The sequence below is a fragment of the Fundulus heteroclitus genome, chromosome 15, assembly GCF_011125445.2.
Source record: "Fundulus heteroclitus isolate FHET01 chromosome 15, MU-UCD_Fhet_4.1, whole genome shotgun sequence".
In the NCBI taxonomy this organism is placed as follows: Eukaryota; Metazoa; Chordata; class Actinopteri; order Cyprinodontiformes; family Fundulidae; genus Fundulus; species Fundulus heteroclitus.
In genome coordinates this window covers 26,176,603-26,197,233 of record NC_046375.1, presented here as the reverse complement: position 1 = coordinate 26,197,233, position 20,631 = coordinate 26,176,603, and the positions used below count along the sequence as shown (strand labels likewise).

The 20,631-nt window shown below is 37.0% G+C and overlaps 1 protein-coding gene and 2 long non-coding RNA genes across 3 annotated transcripts; all 3 read left to right on the top strand.

The window, feature by feature from the left end:
- Window positions 1-15,016: 15,016 nt before the first annotated feature.
- On the top strand, window positions 15,017-16,124 carry LOC118566056. Its single transcript, XR_004932745.1, has 3 exons — window positions 15,017-15,061; window positions 15,815-15,955; window positions 16,037-16,124. It is a non-coding gene; the product is annotated as an uncharacterized LOC118566056 (long non-coding RNA).
- LOC118566059 lies at window positions 16,121-16,846 on the top strand. The gene is made up of 3 exons (XR_004932750.1): window positions 16,121-16,201; window positions 16,284-16,319; window positions 16,817-16,846. It is a non-coding gene; the product is annotated as an uncharacterized LOC118566059 (long non-coding RNA).
- Window positions 16,847-17,008: 162 nt separating this feature from the next.
- On the top strand, window positions 17,009-20,349 carry LOC118566222. The gene is made up of 8 exons (XM_036147648.1): window positions 17,009-17,054; window positions 17,809-17,949; window positions 18,031-18,195; window positions 18,278-18,313; window positions 18,992-19,045; window positions 19,801-19,941; window positions 20,023-20,187; window positions 20,270-20,349. Exons 1-8 carry the CDS (start codon window positions 17,018-17,020, stop codon window positions 20,347-20,349), a joined length of 819 nt encoding a protein of 272 aa, XP_036003541.1. The 5' UTR covers window positions 17,009-17,017.
- Window positions 20,350-20,631: the final 282 nt, after the last annotated feature.

Genomic DNA, 20,631 nt, shown 5'->3' with positions numbered 1-20,631 from the left:
CCACAGTTGGCAAACTTGTTCTCCCAAGGGTGAGTTTCATTGACGTAAAGTTTTTTTGACAGTCACCAATCAAAGCCAGTGAAACTAAAAAACCAGGCAACACTGATCGCCACACAATTTAACACTGCATCTTTGTGTAAATTTAGCAGCCATGTATATGCTTCCTAAATTGTCTCTTTTTTAGAACAGGTAGGAACCTCGAGTAAGTTAAAAAAAACAGCAGTGTTTAATGAATACATGACTTTGGTGTTTTTTTAGGTGTTCTAAATGGTTAGAGCTGTCCTATAAGCCATTACTAAATTTGATTTATTTTACCCTTTTCTCCTCAGGCTTTTATCCTAACATGAGAAACATGACATTACCTCACCCAGTACGCTGTCCAGGAATGCAGGATTTACTGGAAACGCAACCAATGCTGTGTCGAAGCTTGGTTCACTTCAACTAAAGTCATTTTAAAGAGCATAAATCATTGAAGGTGTGTATTGTTAGAAAACATTGTGAGGTAGAAACAATATTGAAACTGTAACAATAACTGCATAGACATATTGTGTTGTCGACTTGCATGGAGGTTTACTGTTCAAACCTGCTCTTTTACATACAGGCAGTATAACTATGATACATTAAGAACTAGTAATGAATAGCCTTTTTATTTTTCAGTTTTTTCTCATCATACTTGACTACAGGTGATAATTTGACCTAAAACCTTCCATCGTAATCACTTAATCAGATTTTTTTTTCAACATGTTTTAGAAGAAATATCTAATTTATAGTAGGTAGCTTTCTGAACAACCTCAAGAGCAGTTTAAGCTGAATCATGTCCTCACTCCACCTCTGTATTTTACAACTCATAACAACTGATTTAGATCAGATGTTTTCAATAAGCAAAACTTTTGAAACATGTAAGCCACTGGCCCTTATAGATAAGAACTGTCCATCCCTGAAAAAATATGACAAAATGTAGCTTTTTAAGAATCACCACGAATAACCTAAAAGGTGTGACATGCATTTGGATTTAGCCTCATTCACACCTCAAAATGAAATACGATGTGATAAACTGCCCTCAGAAATCATCTTATTAATATTAGTGTTAGTACTGACTCCACCTGTGCAACAGCTGCCAGGGGAAGGCCTCAGAAAACATCAGTGAACAAGCCTCATGAAGATCTCAGCAGAGAAGTCAAGGTAAAGTTGCAGACTGGACAGACAGACGTAAAGAAGCTCAACAACCTAATAAAGAAGACTGGCTCTGTTCTGGGTACTCTTCTAGAACGTCCGGAGCTGATTCTTCATAAAATCAAGAACATTAGGGACAATCGTGAGCGTTTTGTTCATCAGATTGTCATATATACAACAACAGAGTGTCTTGGTGAGAGACTTCTCCAGATCTGGATTAAGAAAAACCGCTACAGGAGATCTTTCCTGCCTACAGCCATCAGCATCTGCAACAGCTTGTTGAATAAAAAACTAATATGAGTTATAGCAATGTTCAATTTCCCTTTGGGATTAATAATCCATTTTTAAATTGAATGTAATAGAATTAAAAAAAAAAGTAAATACATAATACAGAAATAATGTTGTTTTCACACAAGTGATTAAAATTAGTCCTTAATTCAAAATGTCTCTGCAAAAGTGTTGAGCACAGTTCTGTTAGGGTTTTTGCAAAGGTAAAGATTTTTACTAATATTTTAAGGTGAGGCATCATAAAGTTATACCTCCAAGTGTTTTACATATTTGGATTTAACTTTACAGATTTAGCACAGGCATAACTGACATTTACAAAGGCTAAGATGGATGTACAGATTCTATTCCAGATAGATACCAAATGAGAGCCAATACCAATATGTTTATATATGAGTGCTGAGTTAGACGTAAGGCCCTCTTGATGGGAATGAAGTAGATCCAGGCCTAGTATGGGTAAAGGATTATTTTTTTGACATATCTGCTTGCACATTCATGAAAACTGTTAAAAGCACACCTTAGAATCAAGGCAAAAAGGGTAACATGAGAGTCTCTGTGGCTCATATACAAAATTAGGTCTACAATTTGGCCAAATGGGAAAACTAGACATACTCTATATAGCAAAACGTATTCACTCATTTCCTTTAAGGGAATTCCCTGAATGAATATTAGGAAAACATTTTGCATGTTTTTTTGTTAGAAATTGAATTAAAATGCATATAAATGTAGATGCATGACAATACCATGTTGCCCCCTGTGGAACAACATGGCTATTACATGTTTTTCAGAGAAACTGGGACTACTGGTTGTCGTAAAGTGTATTAACAAAATCTAAATGGATATTCTTTTCTCTCTCATTCTCTAATTTCCTCCAAAGGAATGGCATTATCCATTAAAGTATTGGCCATATTTGTCCTTCTAGTGGTAGAAGGACAAACAAGGAACCTCATCTCTCAGTTTTACTTTTCTGCCCTGGAATTTCTGGTAATGTCACTTCATTTATTTACTACACAAAACAAAAACATACAAGACTCAAAGTTATCATGGAGCATTTCTATTTTTAGATGAATAATTATTTATACATTTAATCTGCCTTAGGGACAGCATGAAGAACATATTCTTCCTCACCTACGAGAGAAAAGAGATGGTTAGTTTTCATGCTGTGAAATTATTTAATTTAAATCCATTTATATTCAACATATTACTTTATATGCATCAAGATCAAACACTAACATAAATATTTTTTCCTCATACATATTTATGACATTACTCTTTGCAGTGCTCTCAGACCCTGGGACTTACACAGCAAACATTCTCTTCAATGCATCTAATTTTGAAATGTATGAGCAAATTTTATCAACCCTAAACGCTACCAGCTATCCTCTCCAGCTTGATAACACCACAGAGATCCAAGAAATCACTGTCTCAACAGGTGAGTGACACCTTCACAGTAGACACCAGTTAAAACAATATTGTATACTCACGCTCCTACATATTTTACACTACAGTTTGTGTCTCCAATGACACTGCCATCCAATGTGAGTGTGAAGAGGAGTTTGCTTGGCCATACAGCACCTGCATCACATATGGAGCTTGTGATCACATATCCAGCGGCATCTGTAGATGCATCTCAGGAATTCCAGCTGATGGCTCCTCCTGTCAGCTAATCTCAGGTAATCATCGTATGAACAGAAATTGTAATGGCACACATTTAGTACAGTATATTATGGTTCATATAGTTGTAAAATGCTTTTTGTGTGGACAGTTGGTAGGCGAGTGAGCATTTATATATCATATTTTATGCATAATCTTTCATGTCAAGCTATATAAAATTTGATGTTTGCTGGATTTAATTGTATTACATGAAGTTGTGGTCTGTGCAGAAATATTAGTGATTCAAATGACTGAAAGGTCAAAAGTTTCAAAAGGTCCTTAGCACTCTTAAAATGGTTATACTGGATTGGCCCGTGGCTGGATCAGTATTGGCCAGTGTTTCACTTTGACTCAGACTCCAGCATAGGATACTGATATGGGCTGGTATTATTCAAGTGAGCTACTTTGACCTTTTTGGGTTGAAGGTGGATAGGGAAATCAACTCCCAAACCTGCTGCCAGTTTTTAGATATGTTCTTCAAACAGTGGTACGAGAACATCTTTCAAGAAGATAATTTTTGTGCAATGCTCCACAGCATGTAGCAAAGTACCCCAGTCCATTGCTCAGCAGCAATGGACTGAAAGAAATAAGAACAATAACATGATCTGCTTCCTCACCTGACCCGTACCCTATTGACAACCTGTGGATCCTCCTTAAAGCTCAGATATGGTGAACGGAAACAGTCCACTTCTCAGAATACTCGAGGCTTTGGGTGCTGCTTTGCAATTTGATCTTCAACACATGAAGAAACAGTCAGACTCCATGAATAGAAGGCTTTGGACTCTTATAGAAAAGTTTAATCCTCAAAAATGCAATGAACCTAATAATTTTTATGTTTCTAAAAACTAATACGTAATATATATATATATATATATATATATATATATATATGTATATATATATATATATATATATATATATATATATAGGCCTTCATAGGTTACCTAATAGAAAGAAGTGAAATCAAAGTGAAAAAGAATGTTCTGATCAGGTGTGAAAAAACAACCTTACTGGTTTTCACCTAATGACTGACAGAAAGCTGACGTGCTATATACACTATACACAATGACACATGGTGGTGGCAACCTCATGCTGTGGTTTTACTTTTGTTCAGTATGACAGTACAGCTGGAGTTGATGGATGATAGATGTCAGTAAATATTGGAAACTTCTGGGGAAAAAACTGTCAGAGGCTATACAAGACCTGATAGTCACCTTCTAGCTGAACAACAATGCTAAACAGGCTGTCGTGCAAACAGTTTGTAGGCGTAAATATTTATTTTTGGAATGGCCTACATCTACAATAATTGACAATACGTAAACATTGTTAGTCACAGACATTGTTTATCCACTCTGACTGAACTCAAGCAATTTTCTTTGATAGATTTACAAACCTAAGAGATAATGACTTAAAGTCCAATCGGCAACAGAAATGTGGCTTAACACGTCACTGACACAGGAGGGTTGAATACACATACATGCTAAAACTTTTATTTTTTATAAAGAGATTGATAATTGTAACTTATTTTCCTTCCAGTTCATAATCATACAATACTTTGTGCTAATCTCTGAATAAAATTACTGAAGTAGCATGTACATATTATGTAAACTAAGTCAATTATACTTAAAGCCATTTTCAGACCCTGCTAATAGATTAATTAATGCTTTTGAAGACACTGTATTTAAAAACTGACACCTCCAAGTGTTTAATTAACAAATGTGATAACTAGATAAACTAAAACTAGTTAAACTAAAACTAAAAGTGTTTCCACAAGCAACCCATGTTGTGTATTATCTATTGCACAAAGCGACCTTTGTCGTTTGGTATTACATTGATTGTCCACCCCCCCACCTCCCAAACTGGGACACTTATTTAACATTCTCATCTGACATTTTAGACTTACATCACAGAAGGGAAAATAATATACCTCACAATGAAACTTTATCTTTGCACGGATCACAGTTTAAAAGAAAACGTTTCACTAATGTTGCAGAAGCATTTAAGGTGTGCCGATATCTGAATGACTGGAGCTAGAAGCCCATTAGTTAACAAGGACTAAATTTAATAAATAAATATATCGTGAAATAAAAAATGTGACTTTATCATTAAATAAATAAATACCCCATTAAATAAGTAGATGTATGATTAAACAGATGTTTGATGGGGCGTTAAACATTTAATTTTCTAAATGTGAACTGAGATCTTATTTTTGAATTCCAGATACCTTTGACTTAATCAGATGAAAAGTGTAACGTGTCTAACTGAAGTTGGTTACTGTTTAGTACTACATGCTTGCCCACACAAAATAAAACAAGTCAAACAGCTCTCTTGTTTCCAATACCTTTCAGAACTGCTAGTTCAAACTGAATACGAGGTCGATTTGGTGCTGAATCTAACAGACATTGCAACAGTGGACTTCCTTAGAAATCTCCTGAACAATGACAGCTACTTTCTAGCCCTGAGTCCTACAGTGAATGTCACAATGTTTGATCTCACTACAGGTAAGAAAGAAGCATCCATGGAAATATACCTGGTGGCTTCTTTGTTCACCTAATGTTTTTTGTGCTTTTGTATCCAGTTTGCTCTCCAAGAAGCAGTGATTACCAGTGCAGATGTGAGGACCAGTATCGCTGGTCATGTGACCAGTGTCTACAATATGGATTGTGTGACAACATCACTAATGACACATGTGGATGCATCAGTGCCATTCCAGCTGATGGGCAATACTGCCAATCTCTGGATCAACACAGTCAGTCATCAAGAATGTTCACTTTCAAGGAACAACAAGAAAAAAAATTAACATTTTAAATATCTTCCATTGTTTTTGTTTTCTTACAGACTTTACATCATGTCCAGCTGCAACACCCACTCCATGTAAGATATTTATGGATAATTACCACAGACAAAACCAAGACATATCAATAAGGAAAATGTTATGGTTTTCTTCTCTTTCTCTGCAGCTCCTCCACTGGTCTATGAATATCTGATATCGATTGAGCTGCAGACTGAAGCTGTTTTAGCTGTCGGATGGCTGACAAACATCAGCCATTTTGTCAGCTTAGATAGGAACACACAAATATTAGACATTAACATCTCCACAGGTAAGAAGGCTTTTGTTACTGGATTTATTATACGTATCATGCGTGTGCATTATTACACAATCAAGCATTAGTCTCTTTTTCTATATCAATAAATAAATAAATAATAATTATCGGTCCACAAGATAACCCATCAGATAACATCTGAATCTAAGTACACTGATGTTTTCTATGAGTATAACAAAGTAAATTGTTCCTTAAAAGTCAAAATAATTGAAAGCACAGAATATGTCCTCTAAAATTATATATGACCAGTTTTGAAAACTAAAAATTTTAACACATTTGTATGCCTGCAGTTTGCTCTCCAAGCAGCGGTGATTACCAGTGCAGATGTGAGGATGAATATCGCTGGTCATGTGACCAGTGTCTAACATATGGGTCATGTGACAACATCACTGATGAAACGTGTGGCTGCATCAGTGCCATTCCTGCCGACGGACAGTACTGCCAGTCTGTGGATCAATACAGTGAGTTGTTGTGGATTTTTCCTCATTTCAGTAAAACCTCATGGAGGGTACTATTTATTCTTGCGGAATATACGGAAGTCATGCAGATTGAAGTTCAAACACTTCTCGCTGGTTATACTGACATCTTGCTCTGGTTCTGTTTTTGGGTAAATATTATGGTCATTATCATCGGCCTCCAAAAACTCATACCCAACTTCTCACTACTGTCTAACATCTCTGGGTTGGATGGAGAAAACTAACAAAAGAGAGAAATCACATACATCAAGCATATAAATATCACTTAGAAACTAATCACCAGTTGTGGAATCTTAAACTAGTTCAGCTGCACATTCTGACAGTGGAAGTTGTGGCGGCTCAGGTGTTGATGGAGTCTGGTCATCTCAGGTCATGCTCTACAGTTCTTATCATGAATACCCCGAGGCAGGGGTCTTGGACTCCAGCCCTCCAGGTCCGGTGTCCTGAAACTTTTAAATGTGTCTCTGCTTCAACACACCTGAGTCAAATAATCAGGTCATTAGCAGGATTCTGGGGAACTTGACTGCCTAATGAGGAGGTATTTCAACCATTTGATTCAGGTGTGTTAGACCAGGGACACATCTAAAATGTTGAGTACACCAGACCTTAAGGACAGGAATTGAAGACCCCTGCCCTAAGGCATACAGTAAATGAATGCAAGAGCTACAGACAAAGCAAACATCGATACAATAAAAACAACAGTTGCTATGGGTAAAATTGCAGGTTTCCATCTTCAAATATTGAATTCATCCATCTCCCTTTTAAGTTGTTCACACAGGAGTTTTCAAGGTGTCACTGACCTGTTGGGTGGATTGATGTTGGGGATAAACAAAGAGTCCATATACATTGACATTTACCTTCAGTGTCATGGCCAGGGCCACAGTATGTTGCTATAGCCCCTTTTCCATTGCCAAGAAGCCTGGGGCTTTGCCAATAATGGGTGGTATTTTCATACAGGTGGTATTTCCATACGCAATTACCCGACTAATTTTACTTTTCCCGTGCTTTACTTTCCTGGGGCTTTGGTCCCTCAAGCCACCCAGTATTTCTCTGCTTTCTCTGGGCCTGTTGAGGGGGCGGGGTTGCGTGCAGCAAGAAAAACTGTCCACCACAAAGTTGGAGTAAGGAGCAGTAAGAAGATGAGTTTACAAACCCATCGATTTTATAAAATTAATTTATCACAAAAGGTTTTTTAATATGATTTTAGGTGAGAAAATACACTCCAAACTTGATCTGTGCAGTCAGGTCATCAGGATTATGAGCCAGTTTTAATTCTGCTCGGACCTGTCAGGAGCGGTACAGACCCGTTGAAAGACTGGCCTTGCCGGGGAGACCAGCCCCACTGCTGCGCCGTGTTGTCGGCCAGACCTTCTGTGATTTCCCGCAGACTGGATCTGTTTGTCATGGCTAAAAAGTCACTATAAAGCATTCACTAAGAATGTGGAAAATATATGCATAACAGATATCAAATGGGAAAATCTCGGCTGGATGTTTTCAGCGGTTTGAGATAATTATAAACTGTTTCGCCATTGTGTGTTTGTGTGCTATGGAACAGTCTCGCTTTCCATAGCAGAGAAAGAAGAGGAGGAGACCTGCTCAGCGTGTAGAGCCTTAACCTATATAAAAATAATTTTGCTGTAATCAAAAGTCCTTGATACTGTACTTAAAAACCATCCTCGATTCTTTCAGCCAAGTCTAATGAAAAACTATACTCATAAAGCTGCACTGCAGTCCCAGCCTTGCGCAGGTAGAAAGAAGCTGTGCTTTATTTATTATTCATTTATACCAACAGCAGTAGAATAGAGTGGAGGCCGGAGGTGAGAACTAGGGGTGAGACGGTATAAAAGGTGCTACGGAGATGTAATGCCATCAGTTGCGCATTGTCCATCTGTTTTTCCAGAATCCGGATCAGTGGCAGCATGAGTGGCAGGATATGGATACAACTTCGCTGCCTTTTATCTGTTTGACTGCTGTCTTCTGGCCAGCACCTGCTAGACTGGAGTGGTACTGCAGTTTTTCATCACAACGTCGCCGTCATTGGGTTGTTTTACATAAATGGTCACTAGCAGATGGAAACCCAAAACCCAAAAGCCCCAGGCTTTGGTTTACTGGGGTAATACAAAGGCAGGTGAAGGGGCTTTTTTCAGGATGAAGTGACAGATTGTTTTCTATCAGGCAATGGAGGACACCATGATTAAAGACATATAACTTTTTTCCTCAATACCTGACATTAAATCAGATTAAAATGTATGTGTTATGAATACAAAATTATAATTAGGGAGATCGATTATTACTACTATGTAAAAATCAAAGTCAAAATACATTAGGATTAGTCCTTAAAACAACTTGACAAGCCCATGATGATGAGGCCATGTCTATTTAAGCATCCTTATGTGACATCACGTGAAAATCTATAATAATCAGGAAAGATAGAAGGAAGAAAATCGTGCACTTCCACGACCCTGGTTAAATCAGTACAAAAATGTCTGAGCTTTTTATTCAGTGTATTTAAACCTCTGGTTTTACCTGGAAATGTACTTACAGTGTTTTTTGATAATTCCAATATGGAGCCTAAGAGTGGGATTGCATATGTTCAGCAATCTACAGCTGTTTTTTTGCTTTGAATCTGTTTGAGATGCGAAGGGGGACACCTATGCCCTCTAACGCTGCGTCTCAATTCGCAGGCTGCGTCCTTCGAAGGACGCATTTTAAGGCCGGTTACGTCACATTGATGCGCGGAGGCTGTCCCATTTGGCAAAAATTCTCAGGATGCTTAAAATGCAGCCTTCGAATGCGTCCTCCTTTTCCCCGAATTCTGAGGATGCACCGCTACGATCCTTAGTGGCCTCGCCTGCCATAAGATTTCCCGAGGTGCTTTGCGCGCTTTTTTAGTGATAGTGAAAGTAGTGATTTAAGTCAGTTGTTTACAGGGTTTGTACACATTTATCTATTCAATTCAAATTACTAAAGTTACAAACATAAGCTTATGTCAAGTCCTACAAATAAATATAAAATTTTATATTTAAACATATTCGTCAATCTGCTAACAAGCATTTGTTAAATAACTGGTAAATTATGATCATTAGCAGGCCCCTGTGGGTGAAAATAATAGCAGGTAAATGTTACCTCTCAACTGCGCTCTCCCAGCCTGAGAAAAATTTGTCGCCGGTTTTGCTGCCGCCGAAGCCGTCTAAGCCGACTGTCCTCCAATAACAGGTAAATAAAATAAATAAATAAAAATTTCCATATCCATTATCCGTCTGGCGCTGTTTTTCCCGGGCTTGGGGTAGACGTGATGACGTCGTGCCGCAACCAGGAAGTGCTCCAAAGACCGTCCCATTTACCAACGACTGAGGATCCTCCGGACCATCCTCCGAAGGCTGGGTCCTCCTAAGGCTGTGTAGGCTGGGTCCTTCGAAGGACGCAGCCTGCGAATTGAGACGCAGCTTATGTAGACCTTAGAGGCAAAGCATCTCTAGGTGTGCATTGTTTGTTCCAGGATTGTAGAGAAGTAGTCAAGAATATAATTAGACTTCTTCAATAAATAGGAGAACAGGGCTCACAAAGAGCCACATGGGCACCTGTACCTGGGGAGGAGCAATCCTCAGAGGGTGAGTAGACTGGCCATAAACTGCCTTCATGGTGGAATTCAAAGGCCAAACCCACTGAAGACCAAAAAGAACACAGACACATCTCTCTTTGCAAACAATAAAATAAAATATATTATCTTCATGATCTCCAAGAGTTTTTGGGAACTATTTTGTTGAGCAGAGAAACAAAAGTGAAACTTTTGTGAAGGTATGTGTCACACTACACCTGTCCCAATCCTAAGATAGCATTCTAGAAACATACCATCATACTAACCTTCAAACATGGTAGTGGTTTTGTGAAGGTTTTGTGGCTGCTTGCTTCTTTAAGACCAGGGTGACTTACCATAATTGATGGAATCAAAGAAGATTGTTCTCTATGGCGCCATTCAAATACCCTTGATAATAGCTCCTAGCTCATGTTCCAGTCAACAGTAAGAACTCTATCATGGGGAGGAAAGGAGCTTTGGACTGCTGTGCCAAATTTCGTAAAGGCTTTAACTCCAATGTCATTACATGACAGAAACGCAAATGGATGATGCTAGTCAAATCCGGGCCTACAGCCTTCTGAAAATGAACTACAAAGTACGCACTCTCTGCTCTCTGGACATTTTCGTTGAATTCCGTGAGGGGGGCTGTGCTGATACGTCATGTAACACAAAGGATTGTAGGATAGCTTAAGGGTTCTTAGTGCCAGTAAGAACATTGCAGGGTTCCTAGGCAACACTAGCTGCGGGAGGGAACATACGGGCTCCTTGTCCTACCTCCTTCATTACTGACTGCACTATTCGGACAGCACTTATCATGGCAACCACTGACGCACTTCCTCTTTGGCTAAAGAGTCCTTGCTCTATAATGGTATTCGGAACCTTAAGTCCAGCTGAGGTCAGTGATCCAAAAGAACAGTAGCAAGGTCGCCCCGAAACGACAAAAAAAGAAAAGCCAAAATCTAAAATCCAAATCACACTCCATGCAATGGGGCTGAATTAACACATTTCTGCCACGGAGAGTAGGTCTGAATTCTCCAGTGGCCATGGTAAAGACTCATTACCAGTTACACAAGACTCTTGGGCCAGTTTGTTTGGACAGTTTTTTCTCTTAATGAAATCAAGAAATCATAACTGAATGTATTCCAGTTATCTTAATGCAATATAAAAAATTAGCTTGATGGTCTCAAAACTTTCAAGCATGACCAAAAAAAAAACAAAAGAATCAGAAGAAGGTTGTAAGTGGGGGTAATATTGTTTAACAGCACTGTAAATCACCACGTAAACATAACTTTTTGATCTTTTAATCCAATACTCTGTAGTTAAATAATTAAATGTTTTCTCTGTTCTTTGCTTTAAATGAAAGCTTCAAGTTGACTGGAATTCATGTTACCATTCCAGAGTCATCATGCCGTTGACAATTAAGGAACAATGCTGGCTGAACAGTTTATCTGCCAAGTGCTTCTCTTCAAGTGTATTGGCTTCAGTTCAAGCATCTAAAAATGCCATTTCCTGAATGACTGACAAGCTTCTTCAGAACAAAGTATGAACTGAGGATTTGATGAGGGTGTGCCATACCATCAGTGGTGCTTTTCCTGAATTACCAGTTTGTTAGTTTCATCCCGTAAATGCTCATCTATTACTGACTTGTCTTTAAGCCTTTCAAACCTTCAGCTATTTCAACTGCATTAACATTCAGAATCCTCTCAGCTGAACAGAACTGATTACTGGATTTAATTATATCTTTACTGACATATTTTAATCCACTTTATCATTCATAGATTACACTTGTGTTGGTAGATCTGGTGGTCCTGCTCTGCATTTCATTCATACATTTACTATACTCTGTTTATCTGACCAGCAGTCCTGGGAGTAACAGGACTATTAGGAAAACCCTAACACCCTCTGTCCCCAGTGATATACTTACACTTATTTTTGAGGATTGTAAGATGAGGTCATCAAGTTCTGATTCTACCCTTGGATTCCCCTCTAGTGGGATGCGGCTGAAAATCCATCAAAAGAAGGTGGCAACCTGATCAGATCCCTGAATCACCTCATCTGAATAATGTTTATTGGGAAGACCAGTGATTTCACTTCTAATTCTTTAGCTTATCTCCATTGTTTTGGAAGAAGCTGATTTTATCTGCTTTTAACCAGGATGTTGTTCTGTCATAATCTATTATTTCATCATTACCATCAGTGAACAGTCTGATAAATCAAAAATTAGCTTTTGTTTACCACAATGGACCTGAGCAGCACTTTGACTACCCATCTCCTGTTCCATCCTAAAAACACATGTGAGCAAGTCACGATATTTGAAATCCTTCACTTGAGAACAAAGGTGAGCCCCGGCAAAGTCCTGCACAGGGAATATGCTAGATTTCATGCCAAGAGTGTGTATGTACACAGCCTTTCTTGTGGTTGCACAATATCTGATAACCCTTAAAATCAATCTTGATCCCATAGTGGCATCCCCTCTAAAATAACTCAGTGAATATGGCCACAGGCCATCTCCACATTAAAATATAAAGCACATAAAATTCGGTATTGAGCATTAATACCTGCCGTGGGAACATAGCCTAAGCTAACCCCAGGGGAACGAGAATAGTGTTTCTCAATAACTGTGGCTCACAATGCAACTTTGATGAGGCATGCCAGATTTATTGCTCCTTAGCAGCCCCCTTAGTGGGTCATACTTTTTAGGTTGTGAATCACTTTTACTATTACTATACTATTACTATGTTACTATTACTTTTAGGTGAATGAAGGAGATAATGAATAAACTCCTAAGTCACGTATGGAAGTTACCAGCTCTCATTTGAGGTTATCGTGAGACAGTTACGGATCAACAGACTGTAAAAGTTCAAATGAGGGACACTTTTTTTCTTCTTCCATTGTTTCACCCATTTATCTTTATTAAAGGAACAATGAGTAATAATGACACCTAGTGGTTAAAATTGGAACAACACATACACAATGCCTTTCACAGAGACCCACCATTTACTCAACGGTCTGGTACTGCTGTGAAACTCCACTGAATTTTTATTTACACAGGACAGGTATTATATTGTTGTTCTATTTCTAGTCCACTTCTCTTATTGGCGTCCATGTTTGCATGCTGCTGCTCTTTTGCCAAGATAAAATATATCAAATTATGTGCTCTGTTTTAAGAACCCAGGGAACTTTCATACGATTGGCTCAGGAACCAGGAAGTAAACATGGGCTGTACTCTGAACCGAAGTAGTTCCAGACCATACCTCTAGCTTGGAAAGGAGAAAAACTTGATTAAGAAATTGTTGATGGAGAGGACTGATTGTTTATAGGGAATGGTACTTCCATCCGATGTGATCGTTTGATAATACGTTGATGTTTTTCTCTCTTCATCTGTTCAGACTTTACAGTATGCCCTCTAACATCAACAACTGTAATACCAACAAGTAAGACTTAAAGTATATTTCAAAAGGTTGAAACACAGGAACATGCATATTTATTAGTTATACCTCGCTCAAAATGTAAGTTCATTTCTGTAATTTTTTTCTTTACTTAAAGCGTCTAGAGCTACACTAGAAGTCCATCAATACCTGCTTTCCTTTGAGCTGAAAACCAAAGATGTCAGAGCTGTAGAGCAGTTGAGAAACTTCAACTACACCATCAGCACCAACAGTCTGATACAGATCACTGGTGTTAACATCTCTACAGGTAATAACTGGAACTGGAACAATTGTTTTAGATTGAAGAGGGTGTTGTTTGAAATATTGAAACAATCTGTCTGCTTCTCAGTGTGCTCCCCCAATAACACAACCTACCAGTGCAGATGTGAGGATCAGTATGGCTGGCCTTGTGACATGTGCTCCACTTTTGGCAAATGCAGCAACATTCTGGACAATACCTGTGGATGTATCAATGCACTTCCTCCAAATAACACTTACTGCCAGCCACTATCAGGTAGGTGTTGTAAGGTTCTCATACTTTCTGTATTACCAGTTTGATCTGTTTGATTTTATATAACATCACTGGTTTTAAACAGATCTTGACTCCTGCCCAACACAACAACCAACAACTGGTGAGAAACACAAAACTATTTATTCTACAACTTTCAAAACATAGTGCTGCTTTATGTTGTCAGCCTGTGAGAAAGAGTGAAAGAAAATTTTCAAATATTATCTGTATTTCTATTCTAGAGTTATCAATGTAAAATAGTATTGATATTGTGTTTGTGTTTAATTACTAAAATGTTCCAACAGTAAAATGCATTTGACAGATATTGGGAGAAGCAGTTTGCACAATAAAAATATTTTAACTAGAAAAAAATTCTCATAGCAGAAAAGATCAAAATGAACAATAATAGTCTTAAGACTAAGTATATTAACATTTGCAACACATACTGTTCCCTTTCAACAAAACCAATAAGTTGACCAATAACTTTTAGATTAACCTGTATTGACTCAACCAACATTTATGAAAGTTATAAATATTTTTAGGATTTTACTCTTCATAGCCAGTGTTATGAATCGGTTCATACTTTAATCCATTGTAATTTGTCCAAATGTTTCTGAAGAGCCAATTGTTACAACACCTCTGATCATTACATCAGTAAACATTACAAATGCAACTGCAGTCACAAGTAAAAACAAATGATGGGAAGGTCTCAATTTTTATGCTTTTTTTAGTCTGTTGATTGTTAATGGAAACACATTACTGAGAAGATTTCACTGTAAAAGTGCATTTTATTGATTCAACAGCAGTTCCCACAACAACCATGTCTACAACAACAGCTGCAACAACAGTTACAACAAGTAAGTGACTGTAAGGAATTACAGGAGGAGTTTTCTTGATTAACATTAGAGCAATCTAGCATTTTAAGACATGTGTAAAATATAATTTGGTTAACAAACCTTTGACTGTGTTTTATGTGTTTGGTATAATATATATTGTGTCAACAGGTAGCATTGGCTAAAACTCATTCTCATAAAGCTCACTTTAAAAAAAGATTAATCAAAATGTTTGAAAGAAGAATTTGGAACCTTGCTTGGTTTAACTTTTACAGAGTTTGCTATTGTTACAAGATAAACTTCATTCATTTGTTTAATATGGGCAGCATAATGGCTTCATCAGTTAACACTGCTACCTTACAGCTTGAAGGTTTCTGAGTCAAATCTAAGCTGAAGTCCTTCTATGTAGTCTTTGTATTTTCTCTCTCTGCACATTTAGTGGGTTTAGCTGAGGGAAAAAAAGCTTCTGACAAAACCTTTTGTTGAGTTTTAATAATGACAACGTCTGCTTTTCTCTTTTTACCTTTTGCTGTTGCTTGAAAAGATGATACAGTGTACAAAAAAGTAGTTGGGTACCTGAGAAAAAGAAAGTTTTACTGCAAGTTCAATCTGATGATGATTAAACTAAAATGAGATGTTGATTCGCCAGAGTGAAACTCATGCTATAAGAAATAGTCTACCAAACGTGCATTCACTTCATTAATACCTTCATATCATACGGAGCATATTGAACAGCTTATAGTTATATTAAATCTTCTTTTAATTCAATCCTTTCAGCTCCTCCAGTCGTTCGTCAATACCTGCTTTCCTTTGAGCTGAAAACCAAAGATGTCAGAGCTGTAGAGCAGTTGAGAAACTTCAACTACACCATCAGCACCAACAGTCTGATACAGATCACTGGTGTTAACATCTCTACAGGTAATAACTGGAACTGGAACAATTGTTTTAGATTGAAGAGGGTGTTGTTTGACATATTGAAACAATCTGTCTGCTTCTCAGTGTGCTCCCCCAATAACACAACCTACCAGTGCAGATGTGAGGATCAGTATGGCTGGCCTTGTGACATGTGCTCCACTTTTGGAAAATGCAGCGACATTCTGGACAATACCTGTGGATGTATCAATGCACTTCCTCCAAATAACACTTACTGCCAGCCACTATCAGGTAGGTGTCGTAAGGTTCTCATACTTTCTGTATTACCAGTTTGATCTGTTTGATTTTATAAAACATCACTGGTTTTAAACAGATCTTGACTCCTGCCCAACACAACCACCAACAACTGGTGAGAAATACAAAACTATTTATTCTACAACTTTCCAAACATAGTGCTGCTCTATGTTTCAGCCTGTGAGAAAGAGTGAAAGAAAATTTTCAAATATTATCTGTATTTCTATTCTAGAGTTATCAATGTAAAATAGTATTGATATTGTGTTTGTGTTTAATTACTAAAATGTTCCAACAGTAAAATGCATTTGACAGATATTGGGAGAAGCAGTTTGCACAATAAAAATATTTTAACTAGAAAAAAATTCTCATAGAAGAAAAGATCAAAATGAACAATAATAGTCTTAAAACTAACTATAGTAACATTTGCAACACATACTGTTCCCTTTCAACAAAACCAATAAGTTGACCAATAACTTTTAGATTAACCTGTATTAATGACTCAACCAACATTTATGAAAGTTATAAATATTTTTAGGATTTTACTCTTCATAGCCAGTGTTATGAATCGGTTCATACTTTAACCCATTGTAATTTGTCCAAATGTTTCTGAAGAGCCAACTGTTACAACACCTCTGATCATTACATCAGTAAACATTACAAATGCAACTGAAGTCACAGGTAAAAACAAATGATGGGAAGGTCTCAATTTTTATGCTTTTTTTAGTCTGTTGATTGTTAATGGAAACACATTACTGAGAAGATTTCACCGTAAAAGTGCTTTTTATTGATTCAACAGTAGTTCCCACAACAACCATGTCTACGACAACAGCTGCAACAACATTTACAACAAGTAAGTGACTGTAAGGAATTACAGGAGGAGTTTTCTTGATTAACATTAGAGCAATCTAGTATTTTAAGACATGTGTAAAATATATTTTGGTTAACAAACCTTTGACTGTGTTTTATGTGTTTGGTATAATATATATTGTGTCAACAGTTAGGATTGGCTAAAGCTCATTCTCATAAAGCTCACTTTAAAAAAAGATTAATCAAAATGTTTGAAAGAAGAATTTGGAACCTTGCTTGGTTTAACTTTTATAGAGTTTGCTATTGTTACAAGATAAACTTCATTCATTTGTTTAATATGGGCAGCATGATGGCTTCAACAGTTAACACTGCTACCTTACAGCTTGAAGGTTTCTGAGTCAAATCTAAGCTGAAGTCCTTCTATGTAGTCTTTGTATTTTCTCTCTCTGCACATTTAGTGGGTTTAGCTGAGGGGAAAAAATCTTCTGACAAAACCTATTGTTGAGTTTTAATAATGACAACTTCTGCTTTTTCTCTTTTTACCTTTTGCTGTTACTTGAAAAGATGATACAGAGTACAAAAAAGTAGTTGGGTACCTGAGAAAAAGAAAGTTTTACTGCAAGTCCAATCTGATGATGATTAAACTAAAATGAGATGTTGATTCGCCAGAGTGAAACTCATGCTATAAGAAATAGTCTACCAAACGTGCATTCACTTCATTAATACCTTCATATCATACGGAGCATATTGAACAGCTTATAGTTAAATGAAATCTTCTTTTAATTCAATCCTTTCAGCTCCTCCAGTCGTTCGTCAATACCTGCTTTCCTTTGAGCTGAAAACCAAAGATGTCAGAGCTGTAGAGCAGTTGAGAAACTTCAACTACACCATCAGCACCAACAGTCTGATACAGATCACTGGTGTTAACATCTCTACAGGTAATAACTGGAACTGGAACAATTGTTTTAGATTGAAGAGGGTGTTGTTTGAAATATTGAAACAATCTGTCTGCTTCTCAGTGTGCTCCCCCAATAACACAACCTACCAGTGCAGATGTGAGGATCAGTATGGCTGGCCTTGTGACATGTGCTCCACTTTTGGCAAATGCAGCGACATTCTGGACAATACCTGTGGATGTATCAATGCACTTCCTCCAAATAACACTTACTGCCAGCCACTATCAGGTAGGTGTTGTAAGGTTCTCATACTTTCTGTATTACCAGTTTGATCTGTTTGATTTTATATAACATCACTGGTTTTAAACAGATCTTGACTCCTGCCCAACACAACCACCAACAACTGGTGAGAAATACAAAACTATTTATTCTACAACTTTCAAAACATAGTGCTGCTCTATGTTTCAGCCTGTGAGAAAGAATGAAAGAAAATTTTCAAATATTATCTGTATTTCTATTCTAGAGTTATCAATGTAAAATAGTATTGATATTGTGTTTGTGTTTAATTACTAAAATGTTCCAACAGTAAAATACATTTGACATATATTGGGAGAAGCAATTTGCACATAAAAAAACCCAACTAGAATATAATTATCAGACCAGAAAATACCAAAATGAACAATAATAGTCTTAAAAATAACCATAGTAACATTTGCAACACATACTGTCGTTATTCAACAAAACCAACAAGTTGACCAATAACTGTTAGATTGAACTGTATTAATGACTCAACCAACATTTATGAAAGTTATAAATAATTCTAAGATGTTACTCTTCATAGCCAGTGTTATGAATCTGTTCATACTTTAACCCATTGTAATTTGTCCAAATGTTTCTAAAGAGCCAACTGTTACAACACCTCTGATCATTACATCAGCAAACATGACAAATGCAACTGCAGTCACAAGTTAAAACAAATGATGGAAATGTCTAAATTTTAATGCTTTTCTAGTCTGTCTATTGTTAATGGAAACACATTACTGAGAAGATTTCACTGTAAAAGTGCTTTTTATTGATTCAACAGCAGTTCCCACAACAACCATGTCTACGACAACAGCTGCAACAACATTTACAACAAGTAAGTGACTGTGAGGAATTACAGGAGGAGTTTTCTTGATTAACATTAGAGCAATCTAGCATTTTAAGACATGTGTAAAATATATTTTGGTTACCAAACCTTTGACTGTGTTCTATGTGTTTGGTATAATATATATTGTGTCAACAGGTAGCATGGGCTAAAACTAATTCTCATAAAGCTCACTTTAAAAAAAGATTAATCAAAATGTTTGAAAGAAAAAGTTGGAACCTTGCTTGGTTTAATTTTTTACAGAGTTTACTATTGTTACAAGATAAACTTCATTCATTTGTTTAATATGGGCAGCATGATGGCTTCAACAGTTAACACTGCTACCTTACAGCTTGAAGGTTTCTGAGTCAAATCTAAGCTGAAGTCCTTCTATGTAGCCTTTGTATTTTCTCTCTCTGCACATTTAGTGGGTTTAGCTGAGGGGAAAAAAGCTTCTGACAAAACCTTTTGTTGAGTTTTAATAATGACAACTTCTGCTTTTTCTCTTTTTACCTTTTGCTGTTGCTTGAAAAGATGATACAGTGTACAAAAAAGTAGTTGGGTACCTGAGAAAAAGAAAGTTTTACTGTAAACCCAATCTGATGATGATTAAACTAAAATGAGATGTTGATTCGCCAGAGTGAAACTTATGCTATTACTAATAGTCTACAAAATGTGCATTCACTTCATTAATACCTTCATATCATACGGAGCATATTGAACAGCTTATAGTTAAATGAAATCTTCTTTTAATTCAATCCTTTCAGCTCCTCCAGTCGTTCGTCAATACCTGCTTTCCTTTGAGCTGAAAACCAAAGATGTCAGAGCTGTAGAGCAGTTGAGAAACTTCAACTACACCATCAGCACCAACAGTCTGATACAGATCACTGGTGTTAACATCTCTACAGGTAATAACTGGAACTGGAACAATTGTTTTAGATTGAAGAGGGTGTTGTTTGAAATACTGAAACAATCTGTCTGCTTCTCAGTGTGCTCCCCCAATAACACAACCTACCAGTGCAGATGTGAGGATCAGTATGGCTGGCCTTGTGACATGTGCTCCACTTTTGGCAAATGCAGCAACATTCTGGACAATACCTGTGGATGTATCAATGCACTTCCTCCAAATAACACTTACTGCCAGCCACTATCAGGTAGGTGTCGTAAGGTTCTCATATTTTCTGTGTTACCAGTTTGATCTGTTTGATTTTATATAACATCACTGGTTTTAAACAGATCTTGACTCCTGCCCAACACAACCACCAACAACTGGTGAGAAATACAAAACTATTTATTCTACAACTTTCAAAACATAGTGCTGCTTTATGTTGTCAGCCTGTGAGAAAGAGTGAAAGAAAATTTTCAAATATTATCTGTATTTCTATTCTAGAGTTATCAATGTAAAATAGTATTGATATTGTGTTTGTGTTTAATTACTAAAATGTTCCAACAGTAAAATGCATTTGACAGATATTGGGAGAAGCAGTTTGCACAATAAAAATATTTTAACTAGAAAAAAATTCTCATAGCAGAAAAGATCAAAATGAACAATAATAGTCTTAAGACTAACTATAGTAACATTTGCAACACATACTGTT

Coding starts and splice junctions, on each gene's coding strand:
- LOC118566222 (XM_036147648.1), top strand. CDS start 17,018: ATGTCTACGACAACAGCTGCAACAACATTTACAACAA. Junction 17,055..17,808: donor TGCAACAACATTTACAACAA/GTAAGTGACTGT, acceptor CAATCCTTTCAG/CTCCTCCAGTCGTTCGTCAA. Junction 19,046..19,800: donor TGCAACAACATTTACAACAA/GTAAGTGACTGT, acceptor CAATCCTTTCAG/CTCCTCCAGTCGTTCGTCAA.